Source organism: Panicum virgatum, chromosome 3K, assembly GCF_016808335.1.
Source record: "Panicum virgatum strain AP13 chromosome 3K, P.virgatum_v5, whole genome shotgun sequence".
Taxonomy (NCBI): domain Eukaryota; kingdom Viridiplantae; phylum Streptophyta; class Magnoliopsida; order Poales; family Poaceae; genus Panicum; species Panicum virgatum.
In genome coordinates, this window is record NC_053138.1 from 21,233,306 (window position 1) to 21,261,276 (window position 27,971).

Genomic DNA, 27,971 nt, shown 5'->3' on the forward strand with positions numbered 1-27,971 from the left:
CACTCCCTAGTGTGGTGACCGGTGACTTGGCAATGTTGGCAATATGAACCAACTTCCTTGATGAAGCTAATCTTGATCTCCGGAGAAGGAGTAGTAGCTATGTTTGGCTCCGGAAATGAACCAAGACCTCTCTTGCCATAGTCACGGGCATTGTTGAAGAGAATCTCCTTGTGGATGTATTCTCCTCTTGAGAGCTTCTCCACACTACTCTTGAGGCTTGCCACTTGATCCATCAATTTCTTTTCCCTAGAAGGTACAAGCTCGGGCAAAGCATTAGTAGCATTTGCATTAATGAGTAGGTCATCACATGAAGTAGAAGCATTGACCTTCTCAATAGTTTCATGAGCAAAGTTCTCAAGACTTGGGTCAATTACTTCATAAGCAAATTCAAGTTCTTGATACTTGTGAGCCAACTCCCTATGCTCTTGTTTAAGCTTTTTGTGGCTCTCTTCAACTTGCTTAGCAAGTACAAGTGACTCATTGTGCTTTTTGAGCAAGTCATTGTACTTGCCAAGCAAATCGGAGTGGGCAAACTCTAACTTAGCACGAGTGCTCTCAAGAACCTTGACTTTGCCCTTTTCCCTCTTGATGACGGATGTATACTCATTAATGAGGTTAGCAAACTCATTAGGGTCAAGCTCATCATCACTATCATCTTCACTCTCACATACCTTAGAGTTACCTTTGGCCATGAGGCACATTGGAGGTGGAGGTAGTGATGGTTCTTCATTTGTGAGGGCGATGGTGACTATGTCTTCTTCGTCACTTGAATCTTCGCTTGATGAGACATCGGTCACCCATTCTTGTTTTTCCACCAAGAAGCTTCTCTTGGTGTGCCCTTTTTTCTTTGGGAAAAGCTTGGTCTTTTTGTCATGGCTCTTCTTCTTCCCAAGCTTCTTGTTTTTGTTCTTCCTTTCTTCTTCTTCATCATCACTTGAATCATGGTGATGCTTGCTCTTGTTGTCCTTATCTCTTTTGTCCGTCTTGGGGCAATTTGGACGGATGTGACCTTTTTCTCCACAATTGTAGCAAATTTTGTTCTTGACATCCAATGGCCGGAACATTTTTCTTTTAGAGTCAAAGTTGAAGCCCTTCTTATTGATCTTATCATTCAAGCGAGTGAACTTTCTCATCATGAGAGCAAGTTCTCCATCTTCTTCAACATCGGATGAGCTTTCATGATGATCATCTTCTTCATCGCTTGAGCTTGATTCTTGCTTGATCATCTTGAGCTTGCGGGATTTGTTTGCTTTGGTCTTTAGAGCAATTGATTTGCTTGAAGTTGGCTCTTCGGAAATACCAAGGATACTCATTTCATGAGCGCGAATTTCGCCCACAAGTTCTCCCACTTCCATTGTGTCAAGATTCTCCTTTTGAAGCATAGCATTGATGATGTTATACTTGGGCTTCGGGAGAAGCATGAGAATCTTGCGATTGATGGAGGCACTGTCAATTTTGGATATTTTAAGTGCATTAATGTCCTTGATAATGACATTCAAGCGAGAATACATATCATTGCAATTTTCATGAGCTAGCATTTTAAAGGAATCATACTTAGCTCTAAACAAGTGATATTTTTGCTCACGAACTTTAGTGGAGCCTTCATGAATTTCAATGAGCTCCTTCCAAATATCACTTGCTAAGTCCATGCCATTAACTCTAGCAAAGACTTCCTCACTAATGGCTTCGAAAATTGCATTTCTAGCCTTGGCATTCCATTTTAATTGTTCCGTGGAGGGAGTTCCGGTGAACCCGGTTTTTGTGGCCAACCACACCTCGGGGGCAATCGCATCAAGATATGCGGCCATGCGAACTTTCTAATAGGCAAAGTTCTTGCCCTCGAAGTGAGGAGGCGAATCACCCATCTTGGCCATAGCTCTAGGCGGTGAAGCCTAATGATCCAAATAAGCAACGAGGCTCTGATACCAATTGTAAGGATCGATGGACCAAGAGGGGGGGTGAATTGGGCCTTTTTTCAATTTCTAAAACAAAGTAAAGCAACCTTAACCTATGCAATGCTAGTAAGGCACCAATTCACCAACCGGATAACTAAGCTACCTACACAAGCTAAGAGAGATAAAAAGAGAAGTAAAGCCTAGCAAAGTAGAGCTAAGTTATGATCTCTAAATCAAGCACATGAATAAATTGCATGAAAGAAAATGCTTGAATAAAGAGAGTGGACAAGAGACAACCGGATTTTTTCCCGTGGTATCGATGTGTTGGCACACACCCCTAATCCACGTTGTGACACTCACAAAGAGTCTTGTCACCTCCCAAGTCACCGAGACGAGGGCGCTCACTAAGAGTCTCCGTTCACCATCCCGGCGTGGTGGAGATCAAGTCACGTACAATCTTCTTCTCCGGGCTCCCACAATCCTTGGCAAGCTCCGCGAGAAACACCTCGATCACCAAGATCGCCTAGGTGATGCCAATCACCAAGAGTAACAAGCTAAGGCCTTCACTTGAGCAAGAACCGATCACCAAGAACGGATGCACACTAGCTTCTCTCTACTCAAGTCCTTAATCTTGCTTCTTGATTGATTGAATGAACAAATATGTGAATGATGAAGCTCAAGGTGGCTCTTGACTATAGTATGAGTGTATGGATGTTGCCTGGTGTCTAGAGTAGCAAAATGACCCATTGGAGGGGTATATATAGGCAGCTCACACGAATAGAGCCGTTGGACAAAGCTGCCAGAAAACTGCGTAGCGCCGGTTAATCCGACGTCCCTCCAACAGTCATCGTCGGTTTAACCGGTGAATGTAAACTGCCCCTTCTGAAAACTAGCCATTATGACTTGGGCAGATTAACCGACGTATCATCGGTTTAACCGGTGAGTGTAGTTGTCCACTGATCAACTGAAAAACTAAGTCTCTGGACAACTACACCGACGTTAACTCAAACCTATCGTCAGTTTAACCGGTGAGTACAACTTCTGAATTCCTTTGAAAAACCATCTCACTGGTCAATTGCACCGACGTCTTGATTCAAACATCGTCGGTTTAACCGGTGTATAGAACTTGAAATCCCTGGAAAAACCAACTCTGGACTAATGCACCGACGTTAAATTCAAACACGTCGATTTAACCGGTGTATTGAATTGTCCAGACTCTGCTGACTTCGTTTAACCGACGTATAGAAAATTGAGAGCGTCGGTTAAACCGGTGTATAGACTTTTTCTGATTTTGTCTTTTCTGATTTGAGTCTTGAATGAAATCCAAATATTCTTGAGATATAGTTTGAGAACCACTTATTTGAACTTCTAGAAACCTGAGTGACCATAGTGTGCATCCATTTTCAAATGACCATGTCCATGCTCAAGTTACTTAGCCTTAACCCCTCTTAATAGTGCGATCACTAAAAAACTATAAAACCTATACTAACCTAAGTGTCCTTCTCAACCTTGTGACACTTAGGCCTAGAAGGATCCTTAGCCTTGACATATATAAGTTGAATACCGAGATCGCCTTTTTGAATAACCAAAATTGAGGGGCCTCTTTTGACATATGACCAAATGAGCGATAATAATCTATTAAGCTGCACAAACTCATTAGTCACAATAATGGTTGTCATTAATCACCGAAACATACCTTGAGGGCCTAGATGCTTACAGAGGGGCAAAGAAGCCGACCGAAACGCACAAGAGTTCTAAAGGTTGAACGCAAGCCTAGGAGGATAACGCAAGCCTAGGAGGATAACGGTCCTCCATCTTGATCCGGACGTCCTTGCTGGTCCTCCACGCCTCCAAGGCCTTTTCCACACCCTTGCTAGTCCTCTCCTTTGTTCCTAAGTACAATTAAGTCATTAGGTAGCAATCTATTCTCAGATTCACAATAAACATTACTTAGGAACGAACTCACCTGTAAGTTCAATTGTCGAGCACGTGCGCGAGTAATAGGACCTTGTATATCATCTTGAGGAGTGTCGTTTGTATCCGTAGGAGTGATGTCCTCATCATCCTCCCCCTCTTGAATTGGAGTCGTCCTCGACTCAAGCTCATCTTCTTCTCCCAAATATGGCTTCAAATCTGAAATGTTAAAGGTGGGACTAACCCCAAACTCTGGGGGCAACTCAAGTTTATATGCGTTATCATTAATCTTTTCCAAAATTTTATATGGTCCAGTAGCACGTGGCATCAATTTAGACTTTCTTAAATCTGGAAATCTTTCTTTTCTCAAATGCAACCAAACTAAATCACCCGGTTCAAGTTTAACTTCCTTTCTACCTCGACTACCAGCAATTCTATATTTCTCAGTCATCTTTTCAATGTTCTCTTTGGTTGAAGCATGCAATTTTAAAATAAAATCAGCACGCTCTTTAGCATCACTATGTACACGCTCAGTAGTAGGTAGAGGCAAAAGATCAATGGGAGCACGAGGGTTAAAACCATACACTACCTGAAAAGGACTTACCTTGGTGGTGGAGTGTTCCGCCCGATTATATGCAAACTCCACATGCGGCAAACACTCTTCCTACATCTTCAAATTTTGCTTCAATATTGCTCGCAGCATTGTAGACAATGTTCTATTCACCACCTCTGTTTGTCCATCAGTTTGGGGATGACATGTTGTAGAAAACAGCAACTTTGTCCCCAATTTGTTCCATAGCGTGCGCCAAAAATGACTCAAGAATTTTGCATCACGATCTGAAACAATAGTAGAAGGCATACCATGCAAGCGAACAATCTCTTTGAAAAAGAGGTTAGCAATATGAATGGCATCATCTGTTTTATGACAAGGTATAAAATGTGCCATCTTGGAAAAACGATCGACCACAACAAAAACGCTATCACTCCCCCTCTTCGTCCGAGGCAATCCCAAAACAAAGTCCATAGAAATATCCGCCCACGGAACCGAAGGAATAGGAAGAGGCATATACAAACCATGTGAGTTCAAGCGCGACTTAGCTTTTTGACATGTATTACAGCGAGCCACGAACCGCTCAACGTCTCTCCTCATCCTTGGCCAAAAGAAGTGTGTGGCCAGAACATCCTCTGTCTTCTTCGCACTAAAATGTCCCATCAAACCTCCACCATGCGCTTCCTGCATCAACAAAAGATGAACGGAACCAACTGGGATGCATATGCGGTTAGCTCTAAACACAAATCCATCATTTATCACAAACTTGTTCCATGTACGTCCCTCTTTACAATTCAGCAACACCTCTTTAAAATCAGGGTCTAGCGCATATTGTTCTTTGATCGATTCAAGCCCAAAAATCCGACAATCAAGTTGGGACAGCATAGTATAACGTCTAGACAAAGCATCGGCAATCACATTATCCTTCCCTTTCTTGTGTTTGATAATATAAGGAAAAGATTCAATAAATTCAACCCACTTAGCATGTCTACGATTCAGATTATTTTGAGAACGAAGATACTTAAGCGATTCATGATCGGAGTGAATAACAAATTCCTTAGGCCATAAATAATGACGCCACGTCTCTAAAGAACGTACAAGTGCATACAATTCTTTATCATACGTAGAGTAATTCAAAACAGGGCCATGCAATTTCTCGCTAAAGTAAGCAATGGGTTTACCTTCTTGCATTAAGACACCTCCAATGCCAACTCCACTAGCATCGCATTCAAGCTCAAAGGTCTTACCGAAATTTGGAAGTTGCAGCAAAGGAGCATGTGTAAGCTTGTCCTTCAAAGTGCAAAAGGACTCCTCATGTGCCTTTCCCCAACGGAACACCACACCCTTCTTTGTCAACTCATGCAGCGGCGCAGCAATGGTGCTGAAATCTTTGACAAAGCGGCGATAAAATCCTGCAAGACCAAGAAAACTCCTCACCTATGTGACGGTCTGGGGAACCGGCCAGCTCTTTATGGCTTCAATTTTAGTCTCATCCACCTCAATTCCCTGTGGAGTAACAACATAGCCAAGAAAAGAGACTCGATCCGTGCAAAAGGTGCACTTGTCAAGGTTACCAAATAAACGTGCATCACGTAAAGCATTAAAAACAGCACGTAAGTGATCCATATGTTCATCCAAAGACTTGCTGTAAATCAAAATATCATCAAAGTAAACCACCACAAATCGTCCAATAAAAGCTCTTAAAACTTCATTCATTAATCGCATGAAAGTACTTGGTGCATTAGTCAAACCAAAAGACATTACTAACCACTCATACAAGCCGAATTTAGTCTTAAAAGTTGTTTTCCATTCATCTCCAAGTTTCATTCTAATTTGGTGGTAACCACTACGCAAGTCAATCTTTGTAAAAATTATAGCGCCACACAACTCATCAAGCATATCATCAAGTCTAGGAATAGGATGGCGATATCGAATGGTAATGTTATTTATGGCTCTACAATCAACACACATACGCCAAGTACCATCTTTCTTAGGAACCAAAAGCACAGGAACGACACAAGGACTAAGGCTTTTACGTACATACCCGCGGTCCAAAAGCTCTTGGACTTGGCGCTGAATTTCCTTAGTCTCGTTGGGGTTGGTTCGATAAGCAGCTCGGTTAGGCAAAGTCGCTCCCGAAATCAAGTCGATCTGATGCTCAATTCCCCTCATAGGTGGCAGTCCGGGAGGTTTCTCAGCTGGAAAAATGTCCTCAAACTCCTGCAAAAGGTTAGCAACAACAGGAGGTATCGAGCTAACATCATTATCAAGGGAAAACAATGTTTGTTTGCACACCAAAGTGTAACAAACATCATCATCAGAGATTTCAGCAAGGTCGCATTTTCTAGCAAGTAAAACTCCACCCTTCAATTTAATCCCACCAGTCTTGGAAATAGGTGCAGACTTATCATTTTTAGGTGGGTAAACAGAATTAGCAACTTGCTGATTTTCAGATTTAATTTCATGCAAAGTAGCAGCTCGTTCTTTTTCAGCTTGTACAATTTCAGCAGGGGTCATAGGAAGTAAAGTAATTTTCTTTCCCTTATGCATGAAGGTGTAAGTATTACTTCTACCATGGTGTAAAGCATCATTATCAAATTCCCAAGGTCGACCCAACAAAAGCGAACACGCCTCCATAGGTACAACATCACAATCTACAGAATCAGCATATGAACCAATGGAAAAAGAAACTCTGCAAGATTGTGTTACCTTAGCTTTCCCCGCATCATTAAACCACTGAATATAATATGGATGGGGGTGTGGACGTGTGGCCAAGCCAAGCTTCTTGACCAAATCTGAACTCACCAAATTATTGCAACTACCTCCATCAATGATGACACGCGCTCGCCGATTGTTGATGATGAAGAAAATCTGGAACAAATTATGGGGCTGAAATTTGTCTGGTTGTTGTGCCTGTACGCTGAGCACTCGCTTCACAATGATGCTCCTGAAGGCTGCTGTGTTCTCACTACCCAGAACATGACCGGCCTCCGCAGCCTCTTCTGCTTCTTCTTCATCATCATCTTCAATGTCGGAGGCACTAATGTAGCCGTCTTCGGTAGCAATGTATGCCCGCTGACTTGGGCAATCCTTCCGCACATGTCCAAATCCATGGCAGCGGTGGCATTGAACGGTCGTGCCTCCCGTCGAGGACACAGAGGACGAACTCTTGGCTGGCTCCTGCAAAAGCTTTTTACCTGAGTCGGAAGTTCACGCAGGAGATGGTTTTGGCATTGTGGCAGCTTCCGAAGCTGCTGGTCGTTTGTTGCTCGCAGGTGGGGGCGATCGAAAAGAGGCAGGCTTGGTCAGCCCCGAAGACGGCGCCGAGCGTGGGGTGTAGGTGGCCTTGCTCCTGCTCTGCAAATCACGTCCCTGCAACTCCTTCTCTGCAAGCATGGCAAACTGAAACAACTGGTTGACAGTGTGAAATTCTTTGTAATCAACAATGTCCTGAATGTCACGCCTCAAGCCCGAGTAAAATCTACATATAGCATCCTCAGTTCCCTCAACTATGGCACAACGCATCAAACCCTTTTGAAGCTCACCATAATAATCCTGCACGGTTTTATCTCCCTGTTCTAAGCGCATCAATTTCTTACGCAAATCTCTATGGTACGATGGAGGAACAAATCTATCACGCATAGCAGACTTAAGATCATTCCAAGTAGTAGGTGCAGCATCCTCAGCAATTAGACCGGTCCACCAAACGATAGCAAAATCTTTAAACTCACTAGTGGCTTGTCTAACTCTATGTTGCTCAGGTACAAGGTGTGCACTAAATTTCTGCTCTACTGTCATCTCCCAATCAAGGTACCCCTCAGCATCATAATATCCCGAAAAGGAAGGTATGGTAAACTTAACCTTAGCATAAGGGTCATCGGGTACACGATTCTGATTACCTTGCTGGTGATTGTGGTTGTGGTTGTGAGTACCACCCATACCTTGTGTGTTGCGGCGAAGACGACGGCGTAGCCGTGCTTCCCGTGTGGCCGCTTCATCTATATTACCTTGGTCATCATACACCATGTCCTCATCTTGATTGTTCTGTTGACGAGCCTCCAACACATCGATCCTGTCAGTAACTGTGGATATGATTTCACCAAGCTTGAGGCCTATGATCGCCTCGGTGACTGCCTTGGTGATGACCTCGTGCATCTCTCTCTTGGCATCATCCAGCTGTTCTTGGCTAACACACTCGTTGAAGTCCTTGGGAGTATGACCCCCACTTCCATCATCACCTGCCATGGTAGACACAAAAATAGGAACAAACAGTGAAGGTTATCCCTAATAATCTGACTACTCAGGTGGTGGTGCCTCTCAAGGTCACTACTAAAGAGAGCGTCTTACCAAGCCCTTACAAGGTTCTTACCAACACGAGCAGTGGACGGTACAACCGGTGGCCGGTTCGTGATACCTATGAGGAAGTGGTACCAAGATTGCAAGATCCTCTGGGTGTAATGATCTGAAGATAATATGTGTAGCTATGGGAGGCTCAAAAGTATAAGTATGTGGAACACAATTCAAAATTAGATAGCAATGCTGAATAATCGTCCAAAAGCACACTTGTCCTAGTTGCTGGCCTATACGTGTCCTAGAACAGTAATGGTAACAAGCAGGATCAAGATCAAGTATGGATACGATAAACATCACTGAATCGGGCTCAACGGAGCTCGTCGTGAGGTGGAGGCACTAGTAGAAATCAACTTTTCTTTTTCTTTTATTTTTTTGATATTTTTTCTCAATCTGCCTCACTAGAATAGGCTTCTCACAAAATTTCAGCTCGAACGGCTATAAGATGTGGCCTATGGAAATTCTGCAAAAACTTTAAAAAGCGTGCGGAAACTTCCGAGCTCCGACAGACAATTTTCTGATGCGAATTTTGCAATTATGAAATCACCCAACGGATGCGAAATTTTTTTCTCTTGTCCGAAAAGTTAAATTTCACCTGATTCCGAATACGTATGCGAGAGTTATGGCCGTTTGAAGTTCGGGGGTCCGATTAGGGTTTCTGTGGAGAGCAAAACCCAAATCGGGTGGTAAGCGATGGTGGATCTGATGGCAGCGGGGATGGAAAAACACTACTGGACCAAAACACGAACTAACCAGCAACAAGACGATGAACTTGGACACAAAACTCAACACGACGGACTCTGAAAAAGAATTATGCAAAAGGCTAAACACGGCTATGGGACGGGAAAACTAAACCCTAATTTTTTTTGGCTTTTTCGTGGACTATGGGACGAAAGACAACAAAAAAAAACACTCGAACTAAAGATAGATGTAAAACCTGACAGTAAACCTGAGTCTCTGATTACCAAATAATGGGGACGTGGGTTCCCGATCTTCCGTCAGGTTCTGGAAAACTCTCGTTGTAGGCGGAGCGAGACACACTGATCCGGCTTCAGATCCTAAGACCCGAATCCAGCAATCTTAGCACCACAACTCCTCTGGTTATCAACCGTGTCACAACCCGGTTGATCTCACCAAGAAGGCTAATCCCTGCAAGCGCAACGAAGAACACAAGCAAGAACTCGAAAGAAACGCAGCTCAAATGAAGTGACTCTGTAGATCAATGATTAATCTCACGAGTTGGGGTCTCACAAACCGATGAACGGCGACAACTGTTCTTGACAGAATGAATCTAAGCAAAACCCAAGTCTCACGATGGCGGCGGCGGCTACTAATAATGTTTTAGGTCGCGCAAGACCTCCCGGACGCGCCCCTATTGGGCTCCAACACGATACACGGGCCATCGGCCCAAAAACAGTGACGCAGCACCGGAACAGATTCTGGACGCCAACTTCCACAGACGATTCCCGTCGACTCCGGATGAATTTGAGCCTGAAACCAGATCCATTGGAAGCGTCTTGAAATTATCTTTCCATCCATATCAAGTGCGCCCAAATCCAACTCCGTATGCAACCTGGGGATCCGTTTTAGTGCGGCCTGTTCCTGGAGTCCGAAACTGAAACGAAGTCGAATCGGTTTGGGCCTCCATCTTGATCCGGACGTCCTTGCTGGTCCTCCACGCCTCCAAGGCCTTTTCCACACCCTTGCTGGTCCTCTCCTTTGTTCCTAAGTACAATTAAGTCATTAGGTAGCAATCTATTCTCAGATTCACAATAAACATTACTTAGGAACGAACTCACCTGTAAGTTCAATTGTCGAGCACGTGCGCGAGTAATAGGACCTTGTATATCATCTTGAGGAGTGTCGTTTGTATCCGTAGGAGTGATGTCCTCATCACCTAGTACCTTTTGTTATGTTCTTCTCTGCGTCTTGGATTGCTGTTTTTGAAGCAAACTGAGTATTAAACTATTAGTAAAAGCTTTTAATACATTGTGCTGGAGCTCTAGTGATCTAAGTCAGTGATGAGGTAAAGAACAATCTATTTATGTATGGAAAATACCAAACATAGATCATATTTATCCATGAAACAACTATGTACTTGCATCCTTGGACTAACTTCAGTATGCTTATAGTTTTAGCTACCCTCTGATTCATCTTGGAAACAGAATCCATTATAATCAGTGCATTTCTTACTATCACGAGTTCACGACGCTAAGCAGGACAAATAATTACTCAAATTGATTTCATGTGCCATACATAGTTTTTCTTTGCTATCTAATTTTCTTTTGCTTCCACCAACTTAAAAGCAAACACATTTCATGGAGAGAGCACCAAAGGAGGTGAGAGCCAAACCAATCGCTTCTCTCTAAGTCTCCTATTTGGGCACACGAGTTGAACTTGTTAGCAGAGACAAGTGAAATGGACGAGATGCAAAAGCAGAAATCAACCTTGAACAAATGAATTGGCAGGGTATCATCAGAACTTCTTTGCCATTATCTTGAGGAAGAAGAGAGTTGAATGCCCAGTAGCTTTGCTTGAACTTGGTGGCACTCGACCTGGATTTTCATGTAGCACATAATCATTCTCATCGGCACTTGTTGCTATATTTGTCACTGCGTGCAGTAAATTACAAATAATTCGATCAATACACTTGCACTGCAAGGGACATGGGGAGGAGAACCAGTAGCGTCATCTCTCATAATCAATTCATCGCGCACATCTTGTGCATCTCCTGTATTGACATCGATTCAACCTGTGCACCTGCACTCAAGCATCTCCGAGCTTGCAGGCACGGATGCACGTGTGAGCGCCAGGTGCGTGCCCATGGTCAGAGAGCAGAAGGGCGATAGGGCCACCGTTGCTGTCGTGTGGCCGCGTCTCTCCGATGATTGCCGGCCGCCATGGATCCCTCAATCCAATCCAGATTGAAAGGATGAGTGCAAGGGGCTATGGTGATTTTTACTGGATGGGAATTGGGAGTGAAGCGGAAGAGGAAACATCAAGGACAATTTTTTAGAGCTGGCACTGAGCTCCGCCATGTCGCCGGTTAAGCCGCCCGTCCACCCGCGCTGGATGTCGGTGAGGTCCATATCCTGCGAGGCGTGAAGACCATTTAGTCGAGCAGGTGGAGGGCGCCCGAGGGGACAGGGAGCGGAGGAACGGCACCAAGAAGAATCACGGAGCAGGGCGGGAGGGAGTCGAGGAGGTCGAGCGTGCGGTCCGTATCGGCGGTGACGAGGGTGGGGCGAAGCGGGAGAGAGGACAGCAAGAGCGCAGGGTAGGAGGACACGTACCAATCGAGGAGGAGTAGGGACGTGGCCGGAGAGAGTGGGAGCGCGAGAGGAGGGCCAGACAACGCGGGGTGTGTGAGTGGGAGGAGAGCATGGTGCGAAGGCGGGAGAGGCACGAGCACCTCCGGCCATGACGTCGCGGCAGCGCTGGCGGTGGAGGTGAGTGCTGCTCATGGGCGCCGAGAGGAGGAGACGAGCGGGTTCGCAAGTGTTCGGGCCGCCGCTTAACGGACAGAGAGAGGCTCGCGCTGACACCATCGAACGGTCGACATCACGAGCTGGACGAATCCGACGGCTCGTGGGCTAACGGGCGACGTAGACCCACTGCCCCCCGGAATTGACCCAACTTTTGATATTACCGACCTCCGTTCCAAAATATTTGTCACTCCTCGTTTTTCGTGTCAATTTTGACCAATTGTTTTTTCTGTAGAATGTTTATCGATGTTTAATGTTTATACATCACAAGATTTGTTATGAAATAGATTTTATTATTATTATATATTTTTAAGTATTTACAAAACTTTTTAGAAAAAAATGTTTAGTCAAAATTGGCACGATAAAGGAGGAGTGACAAGTATTTTGAAACGGAGGTTGATAGAAGATTTGCAATTCCAAATCTAGGTGGGCAGCAAAAAGAGACAGCACCACTGTTGCTGGCCCCAACTCCCAGCAGGCCCCACAGGCTGTGCGCCTCAAACTCGTTGGACCCACCTGCCCGTGACCCATGTCCCCCTCCCTCCTATATATTCAACTCCCCGTGCAACGCCTCGCCCTCTCTCTCCGCCTCCCCCATTCCTCTTCCCCTGCGATCCGAGGCCGCACCCGCAGCCGCAGCAAGTCACTGAATCTCAATCCGGAGAAGCCATCACCTGATCAGGCGAGGCCTCGCGATCTCGGTAACCACCATTCCCCCCATCAATTCTCCATTGGAACTCATGGCTTTGTCTCTTGGTCGATGTTATCCCGCTCCCAATCACGATGGGTCTCGCCGATTCGGTTCGCGGCGTTTCTGCGCGCCGCTGCTATCGGCTTGGTCTGCTAGGTTTAGCGGATCCGGGGAGCTAAGTCGCGTAGTTCATTGATAAGTTTGATCGATTTGGTGAATTTATTCGAGGAATCCGGGCGTGTTTGACCGGTTCCGCTCGACTCAGCTTCGTTCCGACGCGGTTGCTCGGGAATCTCGGGGCGATTTCCTCGCTTGTGCCCCCCCCCCCGAATCTGATCCGTTCCCGCGCTTCGCATGCGCCGTTGCCGTAGATCTGCGTGCTGGTGGCATCGACTCCCGCGGATCTAATTGCGGTGGCTTTGTTTCTGGTGATATTGTGATCTTCGGAGGCTGTGTGGATCTATGTGCCGACTGCTGACGCCTTCGCTTTCGTCTCTTTCTCAGCGCAGGAGCGGAGATGGGGCTCACGTTCACGAAGCTGTTCAGCCGCCTCTTCGCCAAGAAGGAGATGAGGATCCTCATGGTTGGTCTCGACGCGGCTGGTAAGACCACCATCCTCTACAAGCTCAAGCTCGGCGAGATCGTCACCACCATCCCCACCATAGGTACGCCTTTCATCTGCATCCTGTGTCATGGTTCACTACTGTTATACTTGCTTGTTGCTTGTAATGTTAACTGTTGGTAATTTGGGAAGCTTGCAGTCTCGATTCCTTGCTCTAGTTTGAGCCTAGGACTATGTGCTATGTAGGCTTAAGGAATGTTCTGTTTTTTCATGACAACATATACCCTTAGAGCTTTGGGCTTTAAGTTCATTCGGAAATAATCGTTTGCCTGACTTAATGGTAGCTACATATTTTAGGATCTAGTGATATTTCACACTTGATTTTTACTTGAATCTTTGTAGCAATGAATCTTACTTCAGAATTTGTAAGCTAGATGACGCAAAATGCCTACCTGTTTCATCTCATCTGTTGGCTTTCTGAAATTTCAGTCTTTCTGGGTCCTATAAGTCGGGTCCTATAAGTCCACAAGGGACATAAGCTATGCCAAATATATGATGATCAAACTACTGAGGTGTCAGCCTATTGTTTTGCGTTGAACCTATTAATAACTGACATCCTGAAACTTGATATGTTGTTCATTAGATAACTTTTCAGCACATTCTGTAGTTATGATGCAAATTTTGCGCCATTATTAGAATGCAGTTGGTCTTCATAGCATAGATTTTTTTTTCATTATGCTGTCATTTTGACTATTCCTAATTAAGCCATTGAATAACTATAACTATTTTCTGAATTATATTTACCCATTTTTTTTCAACCTTAGTCGTGCCAATGACCAATATGAGGTGTTCTGGATCGCTCATCAGTCGCTGAACATTTTTTACAATTATTATTGGTATTTGGTTATTCATGCTTAATATTAACAAAGATATATAACTCCCAATTATACTCTTGACTATGTTCTGTTATGAGATTTTACCTTTGTTTCCCCTTGCCTTTGTGATCTATCATCGATCTACATTTGAGTATAAATAACTAAACTTGCTATCCTTGAAACTGCAGGATTTAATGTTGAAACTGTTGAGTACAAGAACATTAGCTTCACTGTTTGGGATGTTGGTGGTCAGGACAAGGTAAGAAATTCCATATGATATTTTTCTTTCGGTCATGATACATTTTATGCCATGCTAGGTGTTGCCAGTTTTCTGGATGTATGACATAACTTGTGTAATAGAGAGTCGTACATGAAACTTTACTTGGCATGTACTTGTGGTCTGATATCTTCTTGGTTTCATTTTAACAGATCCGTCCCCTGTGGAGGCACTACTTCCAGAACACCCAGGGCCTCATTTTTGTTGTGGACAGCAACGACAGAGAGCGTGTTGTTGAGGCCAGAGATGAGCTCCATCGTATGCTGAATGAGGTATTACTATTTCCTTGCGATTATTTGAAATAAGATTGTCATAGTAGTTACAGATGCACAGATGCATATGGCTTTATATTATGTAGCAAAGATCACCCAAGTACTTGTTTATTAGTTTTAAATCTTTTAGCCTTCAACAGCGCGCAGTATATCACAAAGATTTGGGAAAATTACACCAAGGAAAGAAATTGTGTATCACTTTCCTTGTTTTAGTTAAAATCTGAATGCTCATTTTCGTGATGTTTGAGTAGTATCGTTGGAAGAAGTTTATCTCTTACAACTTCATGTATCTATTGATTAGTGACATTATTGTTGTCTTATGCTGACAGGACGAGCTCCGTGATGCTGTGCTTCTGGTGTTTGCAAACAAACAAGATCTTCCTAATGCCATGAACGCTGCTGAAATCACCGACAAGCTTGGCCTGCACTCCCTGCGCCAGCGGCACTGGTATGTAGTCTATATTTCTGAAAGCATGCGCCTGCACAATTATTTATAACTGAGAGGAATATTGTGTTGATACAGAAAGGAATTGGACATGGTACAATTTTTTTTGCATAAATCGAATACTTAAACTTAAGCACCAAATATTCTGCTTAGCATGCAATATGTGTGACTGATGTATGCTATGTTTCCTTGATAATCACAATTCGTCACTGTTTGTGCCCTTGAAGCTAAGCTAACATGAATATCTTTACAATTTCAGGTACATCCAGAGCACATGTGCTACCTCTGGTGAGGGTTTGTATGAGGGGCTTGATTGGCTTTCCAACAACATTGCCAACAAGGTATCTTAGCAGAGCTGCTTTTCATTGGGTATCTTTGGTATTTCCACCCGAAATGGCGGCACCGCGCTGACCATTTGTCGTTTGATTTCTCTACAGGCTTGAGGCATCTTGGCAGGGCTCCAATGAATGAAAATACTTTGGATGTTGGGAGCACATATTGCCTTTACCATACTGCTATGCACCATATAGTTGTGACTGAGATAATGTGGGGGTGTTTTGGGGAGGATAAGGCTCCTTTGTCAAAGGAGCTAGTTATCAGATGTTTTCGTGGGTATTGTTAATTGTCCACTCTTCTGTTTTGGTCTGTGCAAAGTTTACTATATGTCGTGCTGTGTACCCTTCAGTATGAGGCGTTGTAGTGTTCGACTTGCCTCTTGGCATGACTAGCTTAATGGTCGCGTAGTTTGTTGTGTGCAGCATATATTCCCTCCCGCGTTTGTTTAGTACCATCATGAGTGCTTGTCCGTTCGTTTGATGGCGCATTCCAAATTGGAACCTCTGGGATCCATTCTGGATTCACCTTCGGGGACGTTGTTACCTGATCGGGCTCGCATCGTATCTCGTTGGCTCGTAGCTTGCTTCAAAGCAGCAGGAGCATTTTGTAGCACTGGTGCGCCTCAGCAAGTCAGCAGGCGTGTGGCGGTTACTGGCACTAGTCAAGAAGCAAAATTGAGCCCGTTGCACGCACGGAAAAGCATTCCATTCCGGAGGTCTGATGGGGAGCGGTTTTTTCTTTTTTATATTTAAAAAAATTAAAATTTCAAAAATATATGTCCATTTTGGAAAATTTCAAAAATATACCCCGGTCGTCCTATGTGGGGCGACAGGGCTCAAATGTAATTTTTTTTTTAAATTTGCAATGAAGTCCTTGGAGTAAAAAAAGGGGGGGGTCTGTCGCCCCCCCAACGGGCGACAGGGGGGCCTGTCACCCTCCCCTCGGGTGACCGCTGGGCCCAGCCCACGGGCGCGGCAGGGGCCTGTCGCCCCCCACCCCCCCCACCCCCCCCCCCCCCGCGGGCGACCGGGGTAAGCCCCTTTATATAAGGTTCAACCTTCCCCTTCCCTCCTCATTTGAGCCCGAAAATTCCACCAAAAATCCAGAAAAAAAGAGAGAAGTGAGGAGAAGGAAAGCGGCGAACCCCTGTCGGATTCAGCACTTGTGATCTGCAGGTTAGCACATTTAGTTTATATATTGTTATATTTAAGTACTACGTATTTAAGTATGAGTAATTTAAGTAGGGGTGAGTAATTTAATTTAATTAGTGGTATAGTAGAACCATTTAAGTAGGAGTTTAATGATATTTTAGTTTGTAGTTACGTAGTAGTAAATTAGTTTAGAAAATTAGTACTACGCATTTATTATTACAATTGCAGTACTATTAGAGACGTGTTTATAAATTAATTATGATTTAGAATAGAATTTGGCATATGCAGTATAGAATTTGAGTGTCATCACGTAGTTATGAATACTTATACGTTGTAGTTGAATTTCATACTTAGTTTTTACGGATTATTGAATAAGGTAGTGAAGTAAAGAGTATAACTCGATAAGTATTATGTGATATACAGATATGTCGAGCAAGATGCAGTTTCAAGTATTTTATGGTGAATACAATGTTATGTATGGGCCAAATGGAGTAGATCAAGTGCACATCTAGCGGCATAGATAAACCTCTGGAAAGGAGTTTTGGTTCCATATGTAAGTGGCTGCAGCGTGGGTTCCGTGTTGATCCGTTGACACATGTGATCACTGTCCAGTCTCTTGTTAATTGGGAGGTAGAAAGTGAATTATGGGAATTGATGATGATACACAGCACTGATGACTGGCAGAAGTACATGCAAGCAGCTCTAGAGCGTGGGTGGCCTCTGGCCATTCTTGTTCAAATCCGGGAGAAGACACAAAATGAAATACAACATTGTGCAGATCAAGGAACTCCGAGTATTCGAAGAGAGACCAATTATGTTGAGCAAGATGAGTCAGAAGAGACAGAGAACCAAAACATGGGACCACAGGGCCTTGCTGATGAGGGAGAGAGGATACATAGCATTGTGGACGAGATGGAGGCAGAAGACCAAACCGCAATAGAGATGGAAGAATATGAGGGCTCATCTGATGACGAGCAGTACTCATTGCCAAAAGAGTGGAAGGAGCATGGTTTTGGCAGTCATGTCGCAGAAGATGTACGAAATCAGGAGTGGGAGTACAGAGGGAATGAGGTAGTGCAAGGTGCAACATATCCAAACATTGAAGCTGTAAAAGATGCTGTGAGACTATGGTCAATCTCATTGAAACGAGAATTTAGAGTCGTAAAGTCTGGCAGTAAAGAATATGAGGTGAAGTGTGTGAATGCTGGATGTCCATGGCGAGTACATGCATTCAAAGGAAAATAGAAGTCAAACTGGAAATGTTCCATTGTCACAGAGCACACTTGTTTGCTGTCAGAAGTTGTTCCCTCGCATCGCAATATATCATGCGACTTTGTTGCAAAGCAAATGTATGTGTTTATTATGGACAACCTAAATTATGAGCCAAAAATGATTGTTCGACACATTGAGCAGACTTACCAGTACACCATCAGTTATTTGAAGGCATGGCGGGCTAAACAAAGAGTGTTGGAGATGCGGTTCGGCACATACGAGGCATCATATGATAACCTACCTCGTATGTTATACCAGGTTGCTGATAGAAATGCTGGAAGCTTTTATGACACATATCTTGTACCAGCCTTGACTAGGGGACAAAGAATTATGCAACGAGTCTTCTTTTGCATAGGTGCTTGTGTTAGAGCATTTCAGCAAGGAAGCAGCTGTATCAACCTAGGGACATGAGGTATACGGGATTGGAATTGTGGGGCCTTTCACTCAGGATAATGAGAATAAGATGTTTATTCCTGATCCAGCCACTAAGAAAGGCAAAGGCCGCCGTCAGACACGTCATATTCGGAATGGTATGGACGAGTCGGAAGCAAGCAAGGCACAAAAGCGTTGCAGCCAATATCGAGCATTGGGTCACAACTACAAGAAGTGTCCTCAGAATGCACTTCACGATGCTGCTGACGTCGGTCCTTCCGGAAATCCCAGAGATGGAGCGCCTCCTACGTTCAGATGAGCATCGGCGAGAATTGCTCGTGGAAGGCATTCGGTGTCATGATCCACAATTATATTTCATTATTTGTAATATGTAGTAATGAAATATTGCAGGTATGTAATGAACTATTATTGTACCTATGTGTCCAATTTGTATGAAATATATATTTACCTATGTGTTCTCATATATTTTTGAATGCAGGTATGGAGATGGACTCCTTGCTAGACCCAGTTATCGACTCGAGCCACAGGTCTTACTTTGCAGTTGTTGAGCACCGAGCCCTAGAGGTGCTACGTCCTCGTCCACCCGGAGGGGCGATCTCTATACACCACGATTGGTGTGTGTAGCGCATCTAGGCCGATAGATGCTAATGGTAAGTTTCGGTGATTAATGACAACCGTATGCGACTAACGTGTGTTTTAAAGGAAAGCTCAATAACTGGATTAGTCTCATATGAAATATGAAAGGAGACCCCTCAATTCGAAACAATCATGCGTACCAAGGACTCAATTTGAAAGATTAAGGACCTTTCTAGTCTCAAGTGTCACAAGGAGTTGAAGGACACTTGTTTTAGTTAGGTTTTATAGTTTCTAGTTCTTGATCGTACTATTAAGAGGGGTTCATGAGTTAGTAGCTTGATCAAACTTGAGTTGGCCTTAGAAATCTTGCACACTCACTCAATAACAGCAAAAGATGGTCAATAGAAGTCAATACAACTCTTGGAAGAAGAAACAATCAAAGTCACATTCGAATCCAAGTCAAAACAGCTGAATACAATGAAAAACAGCAGCACCGGTTGAACCGGTGACCTATCATCGGAGCATCCGATGCATGGCGGAAGGACCGATGCCCTGTCGGTCTATCTTCTCTGGATGAAGGCAGAAATCAAGTATGGCACCGGTTGAACCGATGGTCAAAAAATAAGCACCGGTGCAATGGAAGTTCTTTGTTCCAGAGAGCATGTTTTGGTGGACTTCAACCTCTCTTCAGCACTGGTTGAACCGACGCTTCGGAATCAAAGCACCGGTGCATCAGACGTACTTTGTTCCAGAGAGCATGTTTTGGTTGACTTCAACTTCTCTTCAGCACCGGTTGAACCGACGCTTCAGAATCAAAGCACCGGTGCATTGGATGTACTTTGTTCCAGAACGCTTGTTTGAGTTGATCAGTGAACCTCTTCAGCACCGGTTGATCCGATGCCCCTACGGAGCATGCACCGGTGCAATGACACAAGCATGGATACTGTGTCAGAACTCCAACGGCTACTTCTTTGACACAGAGAGACCGGTTGAACCGATGCCAATACTTTCTATACCGTCGGTTCTTCCGGTGGTCACGGTTTTTCTGCAGAAAACTTCCAACGGCTATGTGACCTCCTCCACTCTATATAAGGGTACCCCCCTGGCTCATTTCAGTTGCCTTTGACACCTTGAAAACCTGAGGCCACCCTTGAGAAGAAGAGAAAGAGCTTTGAGCAAAAGAGAGAAGATCTAGTGCTTAGTTTGTGCTTCAACCTTGAAGAACTCATCCTTTGCAAGTGTAGCAAGTGTGATTGAGTTAGGGCCAACTGAGTGTAGGTCAAGTGAAGGCTTAGGAGCTTGTTACTCTTAGTGTTTTGGCAGCACCTAGACGATCTTGGTGATCGAAGTGTTTCTCGCGGAGCTTGCCAAGGATTGTGGGAGCCCGGAGAAGAAGATTGTACGTGGCTTGAGCTCCACCACGCCGGGATGGTGAACGGAGACTCTTAGTGAGCGCCCAAGTCTCGGTGACATGGGAGGTGACAAGACTCTTAGTGAGTGTCACAACGTGGATTAGGGGTGTGTGCCAACACATCGACACCACGGAAAAAAATCCGGTTGTCTCTTGCACTCTCTTTCATTTCAAGCACTTACTTTCATGCATTCTTTCATGTGCTTGACCTTAGAGATCATAGCTTAGCTCTACCTTGCTTAGTTTCATATCTTTGTTAGCTTGTGTAGTTTGCTTTGTTTAGCCGGTTGGTGAATTGAGCCTTACTAGCATTGCATAGGTTAAGGTTGTTTTATCTATCTTAGAAATTTGAAAAAGGCCCAATTCACCCCCCCTCTTGGTCCATCGATCCTTACAGTGTGACCGGTATGTAATGAAATATTGTTGTTTATCACTTATGTATTCGTCGGTATTCCTTTGTTTCGACAATTTTGTTTTTTTGCAGGTTACGTGACGCCGGTCTACTGACTCTGAGCCGTCTTGTCGAGGTTGGGCCTATTCAGCTCGACCGATCCCTCCTGACGGCGCTCGTTGACAGATGGAGGCCGGAGACACACACGTTCCACCTCCCGTGTGGGGAAATGACTCCTACGCTGCAGGACGTGGCCTACCTCCTCGGCCTCCCTATCGTCGGGGAGGATGTAGGTCCGCGTGTGGTCGCGGCCTCGTGGAAGGATGACCTGGAGGCCCGTTTTGCCCTGGTTGACCGCGTGGAAGAAGCAGGTCCGATCAACCCGCACCCGCGAGCAGCAGGTCCTTCGAAGACCTGGTTCCTACAGTTTACAGTACGTATTCATTCCATATTTAAATTTAATTGTTACAATTCACATGTTCCATTGTCAGTTGAAACCATTAATCTTAATTGTTTATGCAGCCTGCCCTGTTGGCTGCGGATGCCGACGAGTACAGTGTGACCAGATCGCTGGAGGCGTACCTACTTTGGTTGTTTGGTTACATCATGTTCAACAACACTCATGGCAACTCGGTCGATAGGATTCTCCTTCCGTATGCACGTGAGATTGCGGATGGGGACGAGGACGTACCGCCCTACAGCTGGGGTGAGGCGGTACTTGCAGCCACTTACCGTGGACTCTGCGACGGCTGCATGAAGACACATGAGAACGCCGTGGGTGGACCAATGGGAACAGGCAGACGAGCACTTGGTCCATCCAACAGGACCACACACAGACAGCTCCTTTAGGGCTTACCTCACCTGGTACTTACCCCGGACTCGGGTTCGTCTGGTTTATGTTGACACTCACCCGCAGCCACACCAGGCGAGGACTCAGGATGGCTACGCCCGGCACCACGTGGAGGCACTAGCTGGCGCGATGAGTCTCTTGATCATATTTGCATATATATATATATATATATATATATATATATATATATATATATATATATATATATATATATATATATATATATTCATATTCGTAAGATAATTCATGCATTCCTAACTGTACCTTTACTGAATGGATGCAGTTTTACCTTTGCAACATGATGGAGACGGACTGCTCGACTTACCTGACGAGGGTACGTGCCGGATCCCCAATGACCCAGTTTGAGTAGACAGAGGCATGGTCGAGGCAGCGTGATCAGTTGCGTCAGGTAGTGCACAACTTGGGAAGCCGTGTGCAGTACGAAGACAGCCACGGGTCGTCCCAGGCCTCGTCTTCGTTCCCGTGTCCGTCGACCGTGCACGGGCCGACGTCGCAGTTCTTCCCAAGTGCAGGTAACGTACATATCTCTTCAAATTAGATCAAGTGTTCCTACATATTTACTAATATCACATACAGGATACGATCCAGCTACTGTGTTCGGCCATACTGGAATGTTTAGAGGGACAGCACCAGTTGGCGGACCGTATCCAGGGATGGTACCGGGGCCACAGATACCGGTCTACACAGGTTAGTTTATGTTTCGTATTTCGGTTTCTACATGTCATTACGAAATATACGAGCGTACGCTAACATCCACATTTTTGCGTAGGATTCTACCCCGATGCGGGCGCCGGACCTTCTTCTTCCTCCTTTCGACCAGATAACGAGACCTTCTGTAAGGATCACCGGGGTGTCCGACCCTAGAGGGGGAGGGGGTGAATAGGGTCGCTAATCGCTTTTCTATCCTAGGGCTCAATCTAATTGCATAAGATAAACCTAACACGTCCTACACATGCTAGTTATGACTAAGGTTTATCTATGCTACCCTCTACTTACCCCAAAAGACTTGCAACCTATAGCCAATCCTAATCAAACTAACTAGAAAAGTAAAGGTAAGCAAGAAAGAGTAAATGCGGAAGCGTAATGCGATAAGTAAAGCGGTAAGGGAGAGGATGTGCAAACTCCCGTGAAGACACCAAGACACACGATTTAACGTGGTTCGGTTAGGACACCAAAGTCCCTCCCTACGTCCACGGCCACTTGCTCACAAAGAACAAGTGTGATGCCGAGTCTCTTCGCTTGATCACCGTCTTGCCACGCCTCCAAGGCTCCCGACAAGTAAAGGCTAAGTGACGCCAAGTCACAAAGACGAGGTCACCGCCACCGTCTATCTCGAAACGTCACCACGGCACCGTCTTCACTATCTTGGAGCTTTAACACCAAGTAGGGGCCTCCTTCCCCGCACAAAGTGTCGTTGCCACTCCACACCAAGTCGGAGGGTCGCACGACGAGTACACAAGGTGCTTGCCGCAGCAAGGCTTTCTCTCAAGCTAGTTCTCTCAAGAACTAAGCCTAAACTAGCACTAAGCACTCTCACAAGTGTGCTTAAGCCTATATGATGTACAATGAAGCTCTATGGTGGTTGGAGATGATCTTTAGCTCTTGTATACTTCCTTGAACTCCAGCACACACAAATGACCCGGCCTTGGGGGTATATATAGGCAGCACAAGCAAATATAGCCGTTGGAGAAAAGCTGCCAGAAATGTGCTTAACGCCGGTTAATCCGACGTACCCCAAAAGCCATCATTGGTTCAACCGGTGTATGTAAACTGCCACTTGAAAAACTAGCCGTTAGCAATTAACCGGTGTATCACCGGTTTAACCGATGCAATCACCCGGTGTATGTAAAATTAGCGTCGGTTTAACCGGTGATTGTAACTTCTTTACGTTCCTCCAAAACCACCTCTCTGGACAACTGAACCGATGCAATTGACCGATGTATCGTCGGTTCAACCGGTGTATGTATTTTCATCGGTCTTCGTTTGGCAATGCACCGACGTATGCATTTTCTTCAACGTCGGTTAATCCGGTGAGTGTATCTTCAGTTTCCAGCTTCTGGACAATTACACCGGCGTGTGTCTTTTCCTTAACATCGGTTCAACCGATGTATTGAATTTCTTCACAGTCTCTTCGATTCTTGTCCTTTGGACCGAAGAGGTTTCAGGGCCTTGCTACACCTCTCTTCTCTTTGTCATCACTTGAACCTAAAAGCCTGAGAATAGTCATCTTAACAATCACATTAGTCCAAGTGTTGTGTTGTCTATATCAATCACCAAAACATTATATTGAAATATAGCATGAGAGGCCATTTTCGCTACACTTTCACCTTAGACGACTTCGACAGCTTGTCTCCAGAAGAGCCTGCCGCGCAAGGTGACCCCGATGTCTTGGGGTATTCACAACTAGGAGGAGCACCACTTGGGATCTCTCAGCAGCAGACACCACAGCCCCTTGCGCGTCCTGAGCGACAGGTGAGGTCTACGGATGTTCTCACCTACTCCGAGGGCCATGTCCGTGCCCAGCAGAGGGCTAAGAGGGTCCGACGACCTAGGGGTGGTTAGATATATCTGATGTTTGTATCTCTGATGTTTATTTGTAATGAGATAGCTGCGGACCGCTTATTTGTATCCGATGTTTATGATTGTGCTAGTTTACTTGTCATTTGTTTCTATAGGTACTATTGATGTGAATTTGTTATGTTTGTGGGTTCCATAATGCTCGTGAAATAAGGAAAGTTCTTGCAATTTTTTTCCGTGGTTTAATGAAGGACAAGTTAGGTGCGGTAGGAGTTATTGGCCGAGATCCTACCGACGATGATGACGACTACACGCTCGAATAGCTCAAAATAGGAACCATAGTGTATCTAGCTGCGAGTACGAGATCCCAAATGTCGCATTCTTTGCACAGACATACGTGACCCAATAACAGTGCCCTTCCACCATTTCAAAAAGATGTGACAACACGGCAAACACTCCAGCTTTTTTCTTGAATTTTTTGGCTCAAATGACAAAGGGAATGACGGCTAGGTTATAAAAGGACCCTGTCGCCCCCCAACGGGCGACAGGCCCCTGTCGCCCCTGGGGTGGGCGACAGGGGCCCGTCGCCCGTTGGGAGGGCAACAGCCCCCCTTTTTTTACTCCAGGGACTTCGTTGCAAATTTGAAAAAAAAAATTACATTTGAGCCCTGTCGCCCCCCATAGGGCGACCGGAGTATATTTTTGAAATTTTCCAAAACGGACATATATTTTTGAAATTTTAATTTTTTTAAATATAAAAAAGAAAAAACCGCTGTTGGGGATCGGTAGTGGAGAGTGCACACGTAGTACGCTCCGAACGGCGGTCCCGGCCGGGCCGGCCACAGCCTGTAGGGAGATCAGGCGCGCTCACGTAGCGACGATGGCGTGACGGATCGGAGCGGATCATCACGCAGTCCGCGCCATGCCGGCCCCTCTGCGCGCTCATCGTCCAGGGCGTGGCAGCGTGTCCGGTCCCCGTCCGCCGCGAACGCGTGCGCGTGGCGCCTCGGCGTGGACGGCGTCGAGATGCGCATAGTACACTCCTAGACGCGGGGGAGATAAAAAAATAGGAGAAAAGCAAGAGGATGGATTGGACGGGGCCGGGGTGCTTTGGCAGCTGGATGCGCGGTCATTAATGGCGAGCTCGCTCGTTCGTTGGTTCTATTCTACTGGTGCTAGCTAGCTAGCTCCTGCTGCCGTCGTCATTGATGGACGATGGAGAAAGGAGAATCGGAGAGTCCACGATCCTCAGCCAACCCTGCCGCCGGCGCCCAGGCTAGCTTAAGCTTGCTCGGCGAGCACGGCAACTCTCGCTACCAGTCCGGCAGTCCCGAAGCCATTCAGCAGCGCGGCACGATTACAAGCTGGAGGAGGAAAGCTGATCGAGCAGGGCACGGCTACGAGTAGAGCGCGCGCGCGCCGCGGCACGCACCAACAAGAAACTAACCCAATTAACTCCCGCCCTCGGTCCGGGCAGAAGCTAGCGTCGCGGCTGGATTGGATCAGGCGTGTTGAATGCTCACACATACACCTCGCGCCCGAGCACCAGCTGTTGCCCCGCGGCTCCGTCCCGCCGATCCCGGCCGTCCGATGACATGATCCATCCAGACGTGCACGCTCCGCGCAGCTTAGCGGCGTGCGCCGCTACGGCGGGCGGCCGGCTGCCTATATATGCGATACACCACCACGAGTCCACGATCGCTGGGACAGGGCCGGCAGCCTCCAAATTCATCCATTCATTCCTTCCCTGCACACCCCACCGCTTGTCAGCAAACTAGCCGCCCGTGAGCTCGCCCCCGACATCCAAAGCGGCCGGCCGGACTAGCCAGGGACCGGCCCGGCGTAGGTACCGACCGCCCTCACAGCACAGGCGCCCATGGCGGCGCTCCTCCTCGTGGCGGTGGCGCTGGCGTCGTCGGCGCCGCCGAGCGGCGCGCAGCAGCTGCCGCCGGCGCCGGCGGCGGCTCCGTCGGGCTCCGGCGGCGGGACGATCGACCCGGCGTGCATGACGTCGCTGCTCAACATGTCGGACTGCCTGTCGTACGTGACCAAGGGGAGCGCGGCGCGGCGGCCCGACGCGCCGTGCTGCCCGGAGCTGGCGGGGCTGGTGGGCTCCAACCCGGTCTGCCTCTGCGAGCTCCTCTCCGGCGCCGCCGACTCCTACGGCATCGCCGTCGACTACGCCCGCGCGCTCGCGCTCCCGGGGATCTGCCGCGTCGCCACCCCGCCCGTCTCCACCTGCACAGGTTCGCTTCGTCGTCCACTTGGTTAGTTGGTTTGGTCGTCACCCAGCCTCTGCCTCTGGCTGGCTGATTAATCGTGGGTCATTGCAGCCATGGGGTATCACGTCCACGTGGGCCCAGCCGCAGCGCCCATGTCAGGCTCCCCGTCGCCCATGTCAGGCATGGCTCCCTCCGGGGAGGGCCCAGTGTTCCCAGGTAAAGCACACCAACTCGGCAATTACCGGTCGCGTACTTTGATCACTTACAATGTTGCATCAGTTCAATACCGTTGATGCTGAACATACTTCTAGAACATGATGGACTCGTGCTGTAATTTTTTTTGGGGGGCTAACTAGAGTATCCAACGCACCGATCGAATTGTTAGTAACTTGATTTGAGCAGTTGGTTGTGCCGTGCCGATTGCTGTTCTTCATGTTAGCGAGCAGCAGAGAGAGTGACAAGGTGCTCGTATTGACCCTGATAATTAATGCCCTCTGGCGCTCCGTAGTCCGTACAGTTAGGTTGGTTCATCCGCGGCTCGTGACGCATTTAATCACCATCGCTAACTCCCACCCTTGTGTCACTAGTACTAGCAGCACTGCTACTTCCTAATCAATCCCACAGCTCACCTGAAAACTTCACTTCGCGGGCATCATCCTGCAGGGACGTCGCCGGTCGCCTCGCCGCCGTCCTCGACCAGCCACGCGGCGCGCCGCTCCTCCTCCGCCGGCGGCATCCACCTCGCCGCCCTCGCCGCCGCCGCCACCCTCAGCAGGATGCTCTAGATGAGGAGGGGCTGTAGCTCTACATGCCGCTGCTGCTTCGATGATCAACATTCCTTTGTCTCAACTCGATCAACATTGTCCGCACATTGCATACATAGTACATGCTGCTTGTTGGTTGTTATAATGTTATTATGCTCTGCACTGGCGCACTGCTACCTGCTAGCTGCTGTACACTGTGGGGGCTCGTGCGGCATGTGTTCTTTGGGCTGCTGCTGGGACGGTTACCGTTTCGATGTGCTGATGTGCAGTGGCAGTGACACATAACCCCTTGGATTCCTTCACTTTTGCTATTGTGTGCTCTGTCCCTCGCTCGCGCCATCTCTGCTGTGCATATCTACAGTGAAAGTTATGGTATACCCTTTGGCTGCTGCCAGTGTCCCCCAAGTCACGAAACTTGCGTGAAGCTCCCAGCGGCAAACGTGGCACTGGATCCCGGCGCGGCGGCGGCCGTGGACGCGGAGCCGCGGACACGCGCGGATCGGCCAAGGCCAACGCCGCCGGCGTGAACCGAGCCGAGCGGCGAGCGCGGCCGTCCTCGCCGGCATTGATTGCCCAGACCACGTCAGGTGAATGGACGAACACGCCAGTCCGTTGGTGCCCATTGAATTCCCCAACGCCGCTTTGATGGGCGGCGCTCCCATCCCATGTGACGGCACTGAGAAGCCTTTTTCCGCTGCGGTCGCCAGGCCAGGCGCTGTGGTTACGGGCAAGCGTCCAACAAGATTTTGTG

General features: G+C 46.7%; 2 protein-coding genes across 3 annotated transcripts; both read left to right on the forward strand.

Moving 5' to 3' along the window:
* The first annotated feature begins 12,739 nt into the window (after positions 1-12,739).
* Positions 12,740-16,083, forward strand: LOC120698311 (ADP-ribosylation factor 2). Of its 2 annotated transcripts, XM_039981853.1 has the most exons (7): positions 12,740-12,895; positions 13,390-13,550; positions 14,511-14,581; positions 14,752-14,871; positions 15,201-15,319; positions 15,576-15,657; positions 15,754-16,083. In XM_039981853.1, the coding sequence occupies exons 2-7, from the start codon at positions 13,403-13,405 to the stop codon at positions 15,757-15,759; spliced, it is 546 nt and encodes a 181-aa protein (XP_039837787.1). In that variant the 5' UTR covers positions 12,740-12,895; positions 13,390-13,402; the 3' UTR covers positions 15,760-16,083. The 2 variants fall into 2 exon arrangements, with proteins under 2 accessions (XP_039837787.1, XP_039837786.1); XM_039981852.1 differs by lacking the exon at positions 15,754-16,083 and having other exon boundaries at positions 15,576-15,666.
* A 9,691-nt stretch (positions 16,084-25,774) lies between these two features.
* On the forward strand, positions 25,775-27,522 carry LOC120698312 (non-specific lipid transfer protein GPI-anchored 2-like). Its single transcript, XM_039981854.1, has 3 exons — positions 25,775-26,480; positions 26,568-26,672; positions 27,120-27,522. Exons 1-3 carry the CDS (start codon positions 26,111-26,113, stop codon positions 27,239-27,241), a joined length of 597 nt encoding a protein of 198 aa, XP_039837788.1. The 5' UTR covers positions 25,775-26,110; the 3' UTR covers positions 27,242-27,522.
* The last annotated feature ends 449 nt before the right edge of the window (positions 27,523-27,971 follow it).